This window comes from Oxyura jamaicensis, chromosome 4, assembly GCF_011077185.1.
Source record: "Oxyura jamaicensis isolate SHBP4307 breed ruddy duck chromosome 4, BPBGC_Ojam_1.0, whole genome shotgun sequence".
Lineage (NCBI taxonomy): Eukaryota > Metazoa > Chordata > Aves > Anseriformes > Anatidae > Oxyura > Oxyura jamaicensis.
This window is the reverse complement of record NC_048896.1, coordinates 52,608,634-52,624,763: the sequence shown is the minus strand read 5'-3', so window position 1 is coordinate 52,624,763 and position 16,130 is coordinate 52,608,634. Positions and strand designations below refer to the sequence as shown.

Genomic DNA, 16,130 nt, shown 5'->3' with positions numbered 1-16,130 from the left:
AATCTACATTGCGACTTGATGCGTAAAATTAAAACCCTAGAACCAACATTGCACTGAGATGAGAGGGATAAGTCTATGTTAAACTCCAGCTCCTCTACCTTCCCACTACAGCAACAAACTGTAGAATGGGAAAAAAACGAGTGAGTGGATCACTGATTTCAGGTCCACATTTCTGACGGAGGAAGCAATTTGCCTGGGCAGTCTCTCCCCTTTCTCTCTCCCACTAGCAGGCTGTTGCCATGACTCCTCATGAAACGACATTAGGGGTCAGGTTTGAGTTCATCTAGCAGCAAACCTTTTCCACTGCAGTTTCCTCTTCAGGTTCTGTAACCATCAGCTATTTTCAATGCAGAGATGAAAGGCTTCAGGAAAAACTAGAAACAGAGATCCTAAACATTAATTGAGAAAACAATGTAAAAAGCAGTTCTGCAAATAAGCAGAAATGGAAAGCAAGAAACTAAAAGTAAAATGAAATGAGTCAGAAAAACAGAAGTGAGGAAAAGGGACAGCATGAGACAGACAAAAGAAAGAGATATAAACAATCAAGTTGCAGTACTAGCATAATTTTAATGGTGAAAGGAAAACAAATCAGAGAATGGCAGGAGTATAAAGCAACTACCTCTTGATCAGTGCTTATTGTTTGATTGTTATGTTCATTTCTGACATTTGGCAAAACCACTGCATGGAAAAAAAATGTTGCCCAAGGTAGACTACTAGTCATAAAAACAAGAAAATCAGTTGTGCTACTGCTGACAGACGGATTCTACCAGTGACGGAGTAGTCACTGTCCCTGCTCACAACAGACAGATCCCATCATCACCACCAAAGAGCAGCAACCTTCCTGCTCTGTGCGTGATAAGCTTTATCTAAATAAATTTAACAAATAAAAAAAACCTCAATAGCATAGATGGTGAATACTATTTTGGAACTGAAAGCCTTAACCTTTTCCCCAGATGTAGCTTAGTTTCAACTTAAAACCTCATGAATTATCATGAATACAAGCAAATTACGAATGTGATTCCTGCCATCAACATATCTTTGAGTGAATTAAACCAAACTTGATAACCACTCCTACTTCTTCTCTCAAAAGAGAGGGTCTCCAAATCTGTCCCTCATCATTAAAACATCCTAACGTAGACATTTTCAGAAAAGACTTAGGAAAAAAAAAGCTAAATTTAATACACACACGAAGATATTACACTCCACTTCCATACTACATTCCCTTCTTCACCCTGCTTCTGTCTTCAGGGTTACATGTATTCATTATTCGGGGTATTCATTATTCCACTATTGCATGACACCCAGCATCACAGGGCTTTATTCTCAACTGCCCCTATGTGCTGCTACAATAAACATGATAAATCATTTTCTGTTCCTTTCACTGCAAATTCTCCTGTGCACTTACCAAGTAAATTCTCCAAAAAGTACAATCACTTATATTTAGGTAGAAATAAAAATATATGTCTTTAGGTAAATTGTCAGAAGGCACTGGAAAATCCATTTGATTCTTCTGAATCAAATTTGACTCAGAACTAGGACCCAACACATACACACCTCCATTGTATACATGGTTGCATTATCCAAAATAGGAGCTTTTTCACTTGAACAAGTTTTCTTAAAATATTTACAGAAAGATTAGTTAATCATCACCTTTTCCAGTTGCAGAGAGACGTAAAAAGGCACAGACAAGTTGTAAATAAGTCTAAAGCTTAGACTACAACTGAACACCACCACTAAGCAAAGCTCCTCCTGCCATAACTTTCAGCAAACACCACCACTCCCCAGATGTTTCTGAAACAGTTTTACTCAGAAACAACTGAGAGAAATGATTTGGTTTTTGTTAACATGAACAAAAATGTTCATGCACATGTAATTAGTATGAAGCCAGAGATGAGCACTGCCACTCTCTGAACTTTCCATAATCCCACCCCCCTCCCCTCCACTAAACCTCTTTCCATAGTCTCAAATTAAACAGACTAGCTGTAAAACAGCAGGGTGTCAAATTAAGGCACGCTTTATTTTCAGAGGTCTCCACACTTTGCGGCTGACTTCCTGGCAGGAAGAGTTCCATTTCAGTGCAGAGCCCCATCAGCAGGGAGCTCACAGAATTAAGTGCCAGTTGATATTACTTTGTTTTGCATTTGCCACCCATGAGAATATTGTTCAAAGATCTAGTTATAAAGTCAGCATGGTATCATCCTTCTGACTAGACTGCCAAGCCACAGGGTGTGCTCTCACTGCACAAAACTCACCTTAAATGGTGGTGTTTTTTTAAGTCCTAGTGTGCTGGTGAAGCAACAGGATGCCTTTTTTCTTCAGAAAAGTCTTGCTTCTGTAGCTAAATTATGTTCCCTTACTTTTGAACATCTGCAGCAGTGTACGTTAATGGAAATGAAACTGCCCTGTTCCCTCTCGCACCCCCAAAATTCACATTTAAGTTACAAAATCCACTCTTCTCCCTGAACAGAAAAAAATATACATTAATCAAATTCTCAGCCTAGCTTTAAATTCTAAAGGCTAATATTTTTAGCTGTAGTGGACATGTTTTCCATTAAACTGCCATTAACACCGCAGCCTGGATTCCTGACCAAATTCAAGTACTTTTCATTTGATAAGAGAAATTTTCTCAGTAAGAGTCTATAATATCTGAAATGCTTACAGAACAACCACTAATAATAGTGTGCATATATATGCATATAAGCATATATCCAAGAAAAAAAAAGGGGGGGGGGGGGGGGCCCATTTTTTTCCTCCAGTACTTGACTGTTGACAAGACTTACATTTTATTAAGATGAACTTAAGGGGAAGTTCATCTCCCTCTCCTTCAGTATAGCAAGCTACTTCTAAGGTGGCTTTTGTGCTTTTTCTAACCCTATCTTCTACGCTTTCCTCTATCCAAAGTCTGCAAGTCATGCTGACGAGTGTATTGTCCTGAAAAACAATGTGTCACATAAGTCCACGTCAAAACATCATGGCTTTACTACACCTATCCACTTCAACCTGTCTATACACCTTCTCAGTTGAATATTCAGAACACATGCCAACTTTCTTACATATAAATATACTTCTTAGTTTTCTTCAAAACCACAAAGCTCGCTTACTATCCAAAAATTGCTATGTGGTATAGAACAATAAACAACGGTTCCTTCACTCTTACTTCTCAGTCTCATAGTCTGCTTTTGTTAAGTACTTCAAAGTAAAGTTGCTGAAAATTACATAGGCCATTTTCCAAATGGGTAAAAGTAGGTCTACAGAAAATGAGTTTTTATTAGGAAGCTATTTCTATTGCTTCCATGATTATTATATCTAATATGCACAAACATCAACCCCATTTAATCAAGGTATGACAAAAATCATATACTGTTCTGTTTTTCATATGCTCAATATAACACATCATAGATTTTGCTCACCTTAAAATTCCACATCATTTATTCCATCTCTAAACTGGTGAGTGAGGAAGCCTTTAAAGCATCTCCTAGACTAGGAATTATGGAAAGATATAAGGAGATAAAGCCAAAGAAGTATCTTGTACATTTTAACTATTGTGACCACTACTTGTCGGGATACAACTAAAAAGTGCTTATTGGATCAAGTCAAAAATAGGCCACTTACTATTCATACAATATTGGCAAATCATTCCCAATACGTTCTAATCTTTTTCTATACTTAAAGCAACAGCCTAGTTTAAATTATACACTTCTTTGATTTCTATTGCTAAGGAAACTGTCAATATAAACCCACTTCACGGACTTATGAAAGAAACCATTCCCTCTATCACTTTATTAAAAGAAAAAAAAAAAAAAAAAACTTGGCAGTGATGGACAGAGGTTTTATACTCCTGTAGGCCATACTAAGAGCTAAAAAAACATATTATTCCTGAACCCAACAACTACAACTAAGAATAAAGAGAGAGCTCGAACATATCTTAAGCATAGCAAACTAATGTGGGATCCAATAAGTAAGAAACTTAATGATTATCATGAAAAATTCCTTGTATGAAATTCCTATTTAAACACATTAGAGTGGCTCTTCAAGCAATGCCATTGAATCAAATAGGTTAAATATTGCAGGCAATTATAAGCAATGCATGTTTCAAACAATTTAGAAAGCAATGGGAAATGGAAGTAGGAGTGAAGTTCCAAGATAAAAAAAAAAAAAATGCATTACCCTGGAGTTTCACACAGAATATATTACAATAACTTTTTTTTTTTTTCCTGGAGATTCTAAGACTATGCAGCACTTACATAATAAAAAAAACATAGTTAATTACAAATGTAATTTCAACATACTCCAGTTCAAAGGAAAGGATTTCCAGCTGTTTCTATTTATTTAAATCTTATCAAAATTGCACTTCAGACAGTTATCTACCAAGCTGGCATCCAGTTTCAAACATTTAAAACATGTAACACAGTTCAACGAAGCAAGCAGCAAAATATCCTTAGCATATGTAATCCTTTTGTAATCATTCCAAGTACCCCGCTCAATGACGTATGCCAAGTATGAAAGTTCAGCACCCAAAGTGAGATCCTCAGAGATGTAGGAAATTTGTTCAGAATGATTTTATGAGAACTCACGCTCAGGAATGAAAGAAGCTACGCTGTGTTTACAAATACGCAGCTACACAAAGCATAACAGAATTCCAAGGGATCTAGACAGACTGCTATTTTAACTTTGTTTTGTTAAAAGAAAACTTATTGACAGGACAGTATCTAAAATCCAAGTGCCAAAGGACTATGTTTAAGGAGTCTGCATTCCACAGTTAGAGCTGTGACTGACCATTCATACAGCTCTCTGTGTTGTATATCAAGTACTTTGTAACGCAGAAGAATGCAGAAACCCTAAGCTTTATCTCCAACACCTTACAGAGAAGAACAGATGTCTTCATAAAGCATAACCAAAGGTGGAACCTACAGCTGAGGACAAAGCAGATGAATTGAAGTATGAGGCTCTTTCAGTCTGTAAAAGCAATTTCTTTCCAAACTGGAATCTTCCACATTGCCAGGTGAATGCCCTTAAGCTTCTGGTCTACCAACTTCTTTGGGAGGTTCTGTTCAAATTTTTCCTCTGACTGACTGTTCTGCTTGATGATAACAACTATTAATTGAAATATTAATTAAAGTGCAAGTCTTTTCTATGGGAGGACAGCACTGACAGCACGGTCACTGGCTACTCTGTGGGATCCATCTTCCACTCTACCTAGCTTTGATCAGTCTCTATCCTGCAAAACAAAGTGATTGTAGATAAAAATACACACTGAAAGAGGTAAATAACAGGAAGAGTTTTTTGAAAAGGAAATAGTTTCCAATATATAGTCACTTCGCTGAAAATATCCTGAAGTAGACCGCACATAGAGCTCAACAGACATTTCCCAACTACCATCCATACAATAGCATCACAAAAGATAGAACGAGAATCTTCCATTTTGTATGCCAGTTACACTGGCCATGCAATATTTGTTATGAAATTGCATTAGGAATGTTCCTACTCCAACCTGCATAACAACTAATAACATGCTTTATAATATGCCTAGCTCCGCTTCGTATGAAGGGGATCTGAGGCAGCTTCAGAACCTAGATAATCAATAGCAGAATAAGATGACTCAGGGGTCTGTCTTGGGACTGGTACTTTTTAATATCTTCATCAATTACATAGATAATGGGATCGAGTGCACCCTCAGCAAGTTTGCAGAGGGCACCAAGCTGATTGGTGCAGCCAGTACAACAGAAGGAAGGGATGCCATCCAGAGGGACCTGGACAAGCTTGAGAAATGGGCCCATGTGAACCTAATGATGTCCAGCAAGTCAAAGTGCAAGGTGCAGCACCTAGGTCAGGGCAATCCCAGGCATCAGGGCAGACTGGGAGAAGAACTCACTGAGAGCAGCCCTGCAGAGAAGAACCTGGGGATTCTGGTGGACAAATGCTTGACGTGAGTCAGCAGTGTGTGCTTGCAGCCCAGAAGACCAACTGCATCCTGGGCTTCATCACCAGAGAAGAGGCCAGCTGGGAAAAGGGGGGTTGGAACTGGCTCATCTTTAAGGTCCCTTCCAACCCAAACCATTCTGTGATTCTATGACCTTGAATACTATTACTTCCTTCCACAGCTAGCTCATCTCTACAGAAGGCTAGGCTAACAGATATTCTTTAAATGTTCAAATTCCTCAGAATAGCACAAGCCAACAAACATGCATGTTTACCCACAATATGTATACCCCCTGGCACACCTGTGGGTGATGCATTTTTTTGTGCACCTCAGTGCACTACTTTCATACTGAACTGGAAACACTGAATACTTCACAACTTCGCACAGAAAGTTAACAAAAGGCAAACACCTATGGGCACCTATGGGCAAGATTCATAGAGCATCTTCTCCTGAACTTATCCATTTAGACTTTAGCAAGTACTTTTTTTCTACTTTGAATTTGTCACAGCATTAATCCTTTCTATTTGCCTAATAAAGTTATGTTTCTAAGTATTTTATCACAAAATCAATTTATTACTCAAGGTTAGGGTTTGTTTTTACACAAATACAGCTGCATTCATCATTCATTCTTACCAGAATGATACTATCCACACTGTAATATTTAATAAGAAAAAGACACAACAATAAAGCCACGCTGCTTCAAAAAAACTAGATTAACTGCTATAGATTCTAAGTGGCCTTAAAGTAAAATTTAAAAGTATTAAAATATATTTAAAGTCATTTGGCTGCAAAATGTCCTACAAAAATCTGCCTTCTGTACCAAAATAAACACATTTTTCAGATCATGGATCTAAAGGATTATTAGATCCCTTTGAACTAATTTTCAACTATTAGAACACAAAGTAATAGATGGAAAAATATCACCTTGATTAAAATGTCATCACCTAAATGGTGGGTCACAAACATTCAAACAGCATTCATTCTCTTCATATCTAAACCAGGATATTGTTAGAGTTTTGGTGCTTCTGTTGATTTCGGCTGCCATGGTACCATACTGATATAGCCCTTTAGGTAACCTCTACCCAATTCAACTAAAATTCACAGTGATCACTATAATTATCCATCACATCAAACTGCACTCAGAAGTAAATTAGAAACCAGTGCAGATCACAGAGCATCACCACATATGTTCTCTCTGCACATAACAAAAACCTAAAACCAGACATCTTCTACATCAGCTAAAATCTCCGAATAATTCAAAGGCTTACCACATTTTAGAACACTGCAGAAATCCATTCCTGAGGTAATGGAATTGCATCATTGATACAAAGCTTATTTCCGAGTACAGATTACCAGGAAAGCCTTAAGATCCTGTGAAGTTTTACAAACATCTAAGTACCAGGGCGAAGGAGGGGGATGGTGTGCAAAAAGTGTGTTGAAAATCAGAACCTTAGCTACCATCATATCATGCTTCCTTGTGGGAAACAAAATCCTATTGTTTGTTCACAGGTACATGATTGTGTGGCATGTGTTGATATTGTTTAAATAATTAATTCCTTCTTCTGCTTTAATGCTACTGATCAGTTTCTTTTACTATTTTCATCCTCATGTTAAGGCACACAGCTTTGAATCATGCTTTCCCCTTCAAAAAATATAATAATAATAATCCCCAAAACTATCAGCACAGCACATGACATATTTGACTGTATTAATCTTTCGTTGAGCCATATGAACAGATGCTATACTTGCACACAAACTTCTGGAGCCTCAGAGTTTATGCTTCCCTCTTCCATTTCCTCAGTGGAAGATGTACTTTATCAAGGCCTAATATAAATCTAGTAGCTCAGTCATGTGGTTGTATTACAATACACCACATACATATTTCCAGAAGATAAAATACCTAGAGATTAAATGTATTAAAGCATTGGTCTTGGTTTTCTAAATCCCATCACCTGTTAAGGATGTGTACTTAATCCCTTTGAAACAATGGAGGCCAGAAGAGGGAGGAACCACACAGCTTTTCTACACTGAACCAGCAATCAGGGTGTATGTGTGTGTGTGGGAGGGGTGCTGGGGTCATAAAGCATGATGCAGTTTTTGTTAATTTTTATTTGCCAAACTTTTATAAAGGTTGGGTGGCTTTCCACCTATTTTAGAAAATTTTACAATAGCAGAACCGTACTGGAGTCACTTAGTGGAAGATTATGGGCTAGAAAATTTAGATGCAGTAGAAAAAAGCTCTCAAGTAAAAGATGTATCTGACAGGAACCTAGTTAGTTCTCTTACATATATTTCAGTGACAATTCAGTTGATTTACTACAGAAAAAAAGAATGAAGTATTTTTCAAGAGCTGCAAATTCTGTAAATTCAAAGGCATCAAGGAAAAAAACAGAACTTCTCCTATTTTTGTACCTTTTCACCTTGGATCTACAATAATAGGATGAACATTTCATGTATGTGAGTAATGGAGATTATTTTTCTTTTTTTTAGAAACTTCATGAGAGTATGGAAGAAGACAGTTTTTCCCATTTCATTGAAGTATTTCAAGGAAAAAGCTGACAAATGAAAGGATGCACAGTAGCAAATTTACTTTATGGATAAACACACACTCATTCATATGAGCCCCTTTGAGTTTTACGGCATAGAGCAAGAGCCATTCTAGATGAAAATGCTTTTTTCAAGGATGATATCACAGTTTCCCCGTGCAGAAACCTTGCCTCACAATAGCAGGTGAGCATCTTTAACATCCTGACGTCACTTATTTAAAAGGGACAGTAGACACAGGTCTTCACTCTTTTGGCTGGTTTAATTACCTCAACAGGATGCCAAGCCAGACTAGATGGTGCTTCTAGGTTCACTGTACTGTATGCATTTCTGATAAATGGGAAAAGAATAGATGACCTGGCAGAAGGCTCAGACAATAACATGTGATTTACAGGACATGAATGCAGCTACTATAAGATTTATCTGACAGCCCTCTCCGATAGTGGACTGTTGAGTATCCGATGGAATGATTTCTAGTCTGGAAAGTCTGCTACTGAGTAGCCATACACATTATTTATTTATTAGATGTTTTGGGTTGAAACCATTTTTAAATGATGCACTTCACAATGCTCAGCCATAAATTTAGTTTTAAACCCTAGAAGGGAGGTAGTGTTATTGGAATGTGTGTCAGACTGAATTAGGATGAGCAACACAACGCGTTTATAAAGTGGCCTTGAATGCAACGTCGATTCTTTCAAAAATGATATTAATGTCAAATAAGCAGGGACACTTTGCAGTAATATTAAATGAAGGATTTCTTTATGTTTTGATAGATTTATATAAATGTAAGTATACACACAGACACATCTCAAAATGTGGTGTGTCTATCAAAAAACACAACTGTTTGTCTTAGAAAAACCCTTTTGTATTTCAAACCACCTGTTTCTCCTTTTACTTTGTGTAAATCATAAAACAATGCGTCAAAATATAAACACAGAAGCAGTACATTTTTTCCAAATGCCTGAATACATAAAATTTAAACAAGAAAGGGACTGAGCAGGGTGTAACGATTTCATAGAACTCTCATCATCCTGATTTTTTTTAATCACTTCACCTGGAAAAGTTTCATTTTTTCATTTTTAGGGGGAAAAATACTTGAGAGATTTTATTATTTTGTTTTGTACTTCTGAGAAAGAAGAAACTATTCCAGTCATAAATCTAAATCAACATCTTTTAGAAAAATAAACCAAGTGCTTACTACACATATACAATGTTTAAAACTAATTTTCAGAAAGAGGTTAACAAAAACACCGCAGTTATTAATCAGAGCAGTCTTTCAATTTCACAATATGATGGCTGACAAATTTGTGAAGTTTTAAATCAAATTTGCAGATACTTACTTTGCAACTATGGCACATTATTTATGTGATTAAAAACTAGTTTTTGACCTGATCTTTTGATCTTTGGCACTTCATCCTCTCCATCTCCTCTTAAAAATTAATTAAAATTTTAGCAAAAGGATATCACTTCACTTCCCACCCTATCTTTGGCCAAAAGGGAAAAAAAAAAAAAGAAAAAGAAAAAAAATCAATCAAGCTCAACCCCATCTCCTCCCAGTATCTGTAAAATGTCGTCTTGAAATTCAATTTCATATCTCTCAGGCTTTCATGTAGCAAAAGACAGTTCACTTCTTAACAAAATAAATCACTTCTGTGATTGCCATGCTGACCTCTTTGAATTAGGAAAATTCAAAGTGAAAAATGTAATTATCACCCCAGAACAATCTGTATACATCTGGAGCTAATTTTAGATTCATTTCTCACATCATTTTTCATATTGCGCCAAAAATTACAGCTGCTATGCAACTCTAAAAAGACTTCCAGGTCTTTGTGACTTTATTGGTTTATTTCTACTGTTTCACAAAGAACAACCTCAAGTCTCTGCAACTAGAACTGCTAAGCAATCACTATATCCTCAATTTGATTAGATTAGTATTAAGTGGCACTGTGACACGTATGACAAATAGATGCATTAGAGCACGTCATTTATTCCTTATCCTTTCTACTTCCCCAAACCAAACAAGTGACGTACAGTACAGAGCACAACATGATTTTTAAAAGATTAGATTACCCTACCAAAAAAAAAAGAAAAGGTCAACCACTAATTATTGAAACAAGCAGCAAGCATACCAAAACCTAATTTTTAAAATGGTAACACCAAGCTGTCAGACACATATTTAGTACTCGGATTAGTTTTACTCTAACAAAATTAATAAATGAATAATAAAACTTGCATATGAATTTCCTGGTAGCAAGGATTCTTTTTTTGGTTTATATCAGCAGCAAATTCATATTCTAGAAGTTGTGATCAATGTCCACATCACAATATGTAAAATAACTAAATTCCAGAAGTTCCAGGAGGAATATTAAATTCCTTTCAGAGTAAAGCTCCTTTTTTGTGTGTGTGGAAGATGGAAAACTAGACGAGCAAAGTTGTACATACGTTCATTAGTAATAAGCTCACTGGAAAACATAACTACTCTTCACTAGTTCATTGTAAAAATCTATTAGGTGTAATCTCCAAAAGTAATTGTTCTTATTGCATTTTATTGACAATGCAGACTATCGATTTTTCACACCTTCTATGATTCTTTCATTTGTATTCATGAAATGTCTATCAGCACACTCTAAATAAATTTGGCAATATAGGCACTAAAATGAATAAATCGATGTGAAGAAACATTAATTTTGCATTATCCTTATTCGTCAGGCAAGCAAACCATAAGGGTTGTAAATGAAGGTCAAAGGTTTTGAAATGGGTCAGAACCCTTGACCTCTAGACCAATACCATTCCCATTAAAAAAAGCTATTTTAAAGTTTTAAGTAGGGGAATTTACTACCAGAAAGGTATCATTTTTAAGGCACCAAAAGAAAGGCTCAATAAAAACATTCTTCTATTTAATTACAAAAAAAGAAAGCAACAACCAAAAAGAAAACCCAATTAATTCCTTCATCACAATTTTAAGAAAGTTCCTTAGGCTGTCTCTTTTCTATGAACAAGAAGAGGTGATTTTCAGGTTCTTAAATATCTAAAATCACTTTGCTTTTAGGAACATAGGAAGCCCCAAACAGCTGACAACCAGGACTGCTTTCTTTTATTTTTCTCAAATTCTTACTACCTGTCAAATCAATTAAGAATGACAGGGTTTCAAAAGTATTTATCACTCATTTCATAACCTCGACACAAAAGGAAAAATTCTACTCATCCCAGAGGATTCAACATGCCAAGACACAGAAATCAGTCTGGTTCTATACGCTTAATATTTTATTGATCCTATTTTATCTTACAAAAATGACAGCATAGAATTATTTAGGTATACCAACGTCAAGGTTATGTAAACGCTCAACAATAAGGTAACATAAAACCCTTACTGTCTTCTCTTTCCTACGCAATAGTCACAATTAGTATCACAAAATGTTTTCTTTTTAGGAAGTCAATATGGCCTTGCATATAACCTTTTTTTAATAATTAGTCTTAAAATTCCAACTGCAATTCCCATTGTGCTCAAAGACTGCAATTCAGACACTATGTAAATCTCACCTGAGAGCAAAGAAGCATCACTAGCTCCACAACTGAACTGCTAGATTTCATACACACGAGACCTAGAAAAAGAAAAAAATATTAGACAAACACATGCTTATTTGTTAACACAAAATATTGAAAAGTACAATAGATTAGAAGCGTCTCAACAAGCAATGAAAGATGAAATTCACAAACCACTTACAGTTCAATTTTTTTATTTAATAGCACAAAATAAAACTATGTGAGGAGGACCAAAAATTCGAAGCTTTACATCTAAAAGATGCAACTAATTGTAATACATTACCTCCAATATTCAGAATTTCATAAATGTTTATTTCAGAATGACCAGACTGTGGTCATTTGTGGTCATATGTGGTTAACATATGTTATATTAATCCAGTGTATCTACATTTTGCTATTTCTTGAAGGATTGGGTCATTATATATGCAGAGAAGGGAAATGGCTTTATGACCTCTGCTTTCTCCATTGCGCATTCTCCTTTCAGCCCCCAGCTATCAATCAAGTTTCCATTTTGTTTCATGGCAGCAGACATCCCAAACACTCTTATTAGTACTTTGACCTTTAACCCCACACTAAACCTTAGCAGAAGCACAAGCAGTAACCTATTATATATTCTCAACTGCTTATAAATGAATTTGACTTATTATTATTTGTATTTGCATGTTTTTGTTTTGAGATTGTCTGTAACTTTTCTTTTGGCCCCCAAAAAGCTTTAGCATGTTTATTTTTGTCTAGTCAGTTCAAATTCTCTCAATCATTTTCTTGTTGGTGTTTTTTTGTTTGTTTGTTTGTTTTGTTTTTTAATCACCCAAGCTACAATATATTCATCTCTCTGCACATATAATCTACATTACAGTCAAAATACTTTGAAACCAGGTTAGGTTTATCTTAAGACAGAGAAAATGCAACTAAATGGGATACAAAAACTGCAATTCTCAAACTAAAAATGGGTGGTAAAAACAGTTACATCATACAAAACAGTTACATCATGCAAAACAGTTTTGTATGATGTAACAATTAAGAGAAATCTGAAGAACTGGTGTTCACTACTAAAAGCACATTGTTGCAATAAACTTGACTTTTTAAATTAAGGACATTAACATCTGCTTTACAGGACTGAGACTAATTTTTAAAAAGACAGAAAAACACAAGTAGAAAGAGAACTCCATTATCCCAATCTCAATCATTTAAAATCAACACCAGGAAGATCCACGATTGTTGCTGTACACTTGAATCTCCATCTTTATTGTCTCAGAAGTGGCAGAGGATTCCTCTCAATGTGTTTTTCTTACTGCCCTTCAGTGAGAAACCAGTAAGACAGAAGCAGATTCACATGCAAAAGATACACCATAACATCCTCTGTGGACAGTTCCCAGCAGAACTGCTGTTACAGCATCACAGTCAAAATGCAAGGTCGTTGTATACTGAACTTTCTACGTTCTACAGTTAATTCTGTGTTGAAGTGTTGACCTTAACACCGTTTTCTTTTTAATGCTCACATAACATTATTTCAGACATCAGCTTCTATTAGACAATTCCGTGGAAGAGTCAGAAAACTAAGAAAGACATAACAGCAGTTGGTGCAACATGAGATATAGGAAATTATCAGGTGAGACGTAGGCAAACAGGTAGCAGGCAGACGGATGGCAAAGATGAGGAGACAATGACAATGATCTCTGGCAGAGGAGTAAAGACAGAGGGAAGAAGATGCAGCAAAATCCTGTGGACAGCACTGCATGGGAAGGCAGGAAGAAAGCTTCTAGGGCAGAGCCAGCATTCAAATAGACATTTTGAATCTCCAAGATAAAATAAACCCCCCCCCAAAAAAAAGCCACTTTTTTTTTCCAATGGAAACTTACTTGTACCTTCTATCAGCAACTCCTGCCCATGACTACCCAAAAGAGTCCGAGAAAGAAAGGGAGCAAAATCCACAAAAATCTCTCTCAGAAGCGGGGCAGCTTTTTCCAAAGCATGTTCAAGCCTGTCTGTAATACTAATAGAAAGATACATATGATTAGCAAAAAAAAAAAAAATGTAGCTGCAGAAATTACATAGAAAGGAACATAGGTTTTTGCAACATGGAATTGGTATCGATGTATAAGAAGTTACCTCATATTTGAAGGAGAATCCCCTGGTACTGAAGAAACTGTAGGGACAGATGGCAATTTTGAATTAGATGATCCTCTTCCTAAAAGAGAGTGTAATAAACAATTAATTATATAGGAAAACATGACAGAGTTGAGATAACTGGACCAGAAACTAAAGCCTCAGGCTCAAACTCTGAGAAGCCATTGTTTTAAAATACATGTGTGACTAAGTATACTTGTGCACTTCTCTGTACCTCAAACTTTATGTGTCAGAAGACCCCTATTTAGTTACATTCATATTTACCAGTTATGCCACAGCAAGCTTTTTAAATTTTGCTCTAGCACAAATATAAAGTAATTCAAGGAAGCCCTACAGATCATTTTTTGAAGGATCTCAGATTAAACTGCAGTGGTTCCATCTTTAACAGCTATGATTCTGACTGAATAAATGTAAGAATACTTACAACCTTAAGTAGGGAACACGCATAATAACTTACATACCTAATACTCCCTTAAAGTACTAATGAATACTGCTACTACTAATATAGTTTACATACTAATATAAAGCCAACAGTAACGTTTATGACATGGTTTGGTTACCAGAAGAGTTCATCCATTTTTAAGTAACACAAAAGCCATAACTTTTCACCTAAAATTATAACACATTTGTTTAAAAATGAGGCAGAACATAAAATCATTGACCTTCTTTCAACAGTCTACATTGTGCCACACCAGGATTCTGAGAAGACAGCTATGACAATCTTCTCCATTGCACTACCAGCATCATTAGCACAATGGCAGTGGTATAACCTAATTTGTGTGTTATTAACTTGGCCACATCAATTATTCAAAGGTTGATAGAAAAGCTTGTCAATTATGTATCCTACACCTACACAAAAAACGCAATTTTGTTATGTCACATTGACACTACACAGCAGGGTAGGAATCTGTAAATACTAAGTTCTTCTGTTCAATATATAAAGGGAAGCACAAACTTCATACTGCAGTATGGATTGGTATTAGCAATGATGGAGAGGGGGTAAGCAAGACAGCCAGAGATTTCACAGATATTTGCTGACAGGATAGGAATGGTGAAACTCACAAATCTTCCATTGCATTCCAAACTATAGAAAGGAATGAATCTTAGCAGACGGATTTCTGTGCATTTCCCAGGAGCACGACTGCTTCTAGTCCATCTGCAATCCTATCTCTTCCCAACTTAAGGCCCTGTCCTATTCTCTTTCCTCTCACCTCGCCAGTTTCAGATTGCCGTGCTGCTGGAGTGGGGTGGTGGGCGGAAGCATGAAAGAAAAGAGTTCAATCATTTCAGTTCTCACATCTAGCTTAGCAAAGACCTGACCCTTCTCAGAACTACAACTATAGAAAAAAATCTTGATCACACCACCTCCAGTGGCACAAACTCGGCTAAATGCAACCTTTCTGAAATATGTTAAGATCTTGAAAATGTCTACCAAAATGTGTCAATTGCAATTTTTCTCAGTCTTTCTACTTGACTGAAGTGGAATAAATTTGTAAAAGGTTGGCAAAGGACACATCCTTAATATTGCAGTTATTTCTCCTGCCAAATTTCAGGCTTCTGCTCCAAAACAGTTGCAGACAGTTTGCCCTCAATAATGTATTTTTCCCACGTGGGGGAAGATGTTTTTCTCTAATCTTGGTACAAAGGCAACACAGAAACTAAAAAATTCAACCAATACATCAAACTGATGAAAAGTTCTTATTTCTTTTTCTTTCTTCATAGGTAGGAGATATCTTTGTGAACATCATTTGCTTACCCGTTTCCTAAATTGACCATGAAGCTCTTCTTTGGACATTTGCATGTGTTGATGGGGTCAGAAAGAAATTCAGGTGGGCCATACAGAATGAGGGACCAAAAAAAGTAGGGAACAAAACATTGGCTGAAAGTAAGGTAGAATTTTAATTTCTGTGCATTCTTTCCAAAATAATTCATATAATCAAGGCAAAACAAAGATACATCTCTGAAAATGTCATGTGGGATAGCTAGATTCTGCAAG

General features: G+C 36.2%; 1 protein-coding gene across 3 annotated transcripts in view; it reads right to left on the bottom strand.

The window, feature by feature from the left end:
• LRBA (LPS responsive beige-like anchor protein) overlaps positions 1 to 16,130 on the bottom strand; it is a 395,253-nt gene that overhangs the window by 279,088 nt on the left and 100,035 nt on the right. For 2 of the 3 annotated variants that reach the window (XM_035325418.1, XM_035325421.1), the window contains exons 31-33: positions 14,117 to 14,195; positions 13,867 to 14,000; positions 12,005 to 12,066 (exon numbers count right to left, since the gene is read on the bottom strand). In XM_035325418.1, coding sequence (XP_035181309.1) covers positions 12,005 to 12,066; positions 13,867 to 14,000; positions 14,117 to 14,195 — 275 coding nt within the window. The remainder of the gene's footprint in view (positions 1 to 12,004; positions 12,067 to 13,866; positions 14,001 to 14,116; positions 14,196 to 16,130) is intronic. The other variant, XM_035325419.1, reaches the window with a different exon arrangement.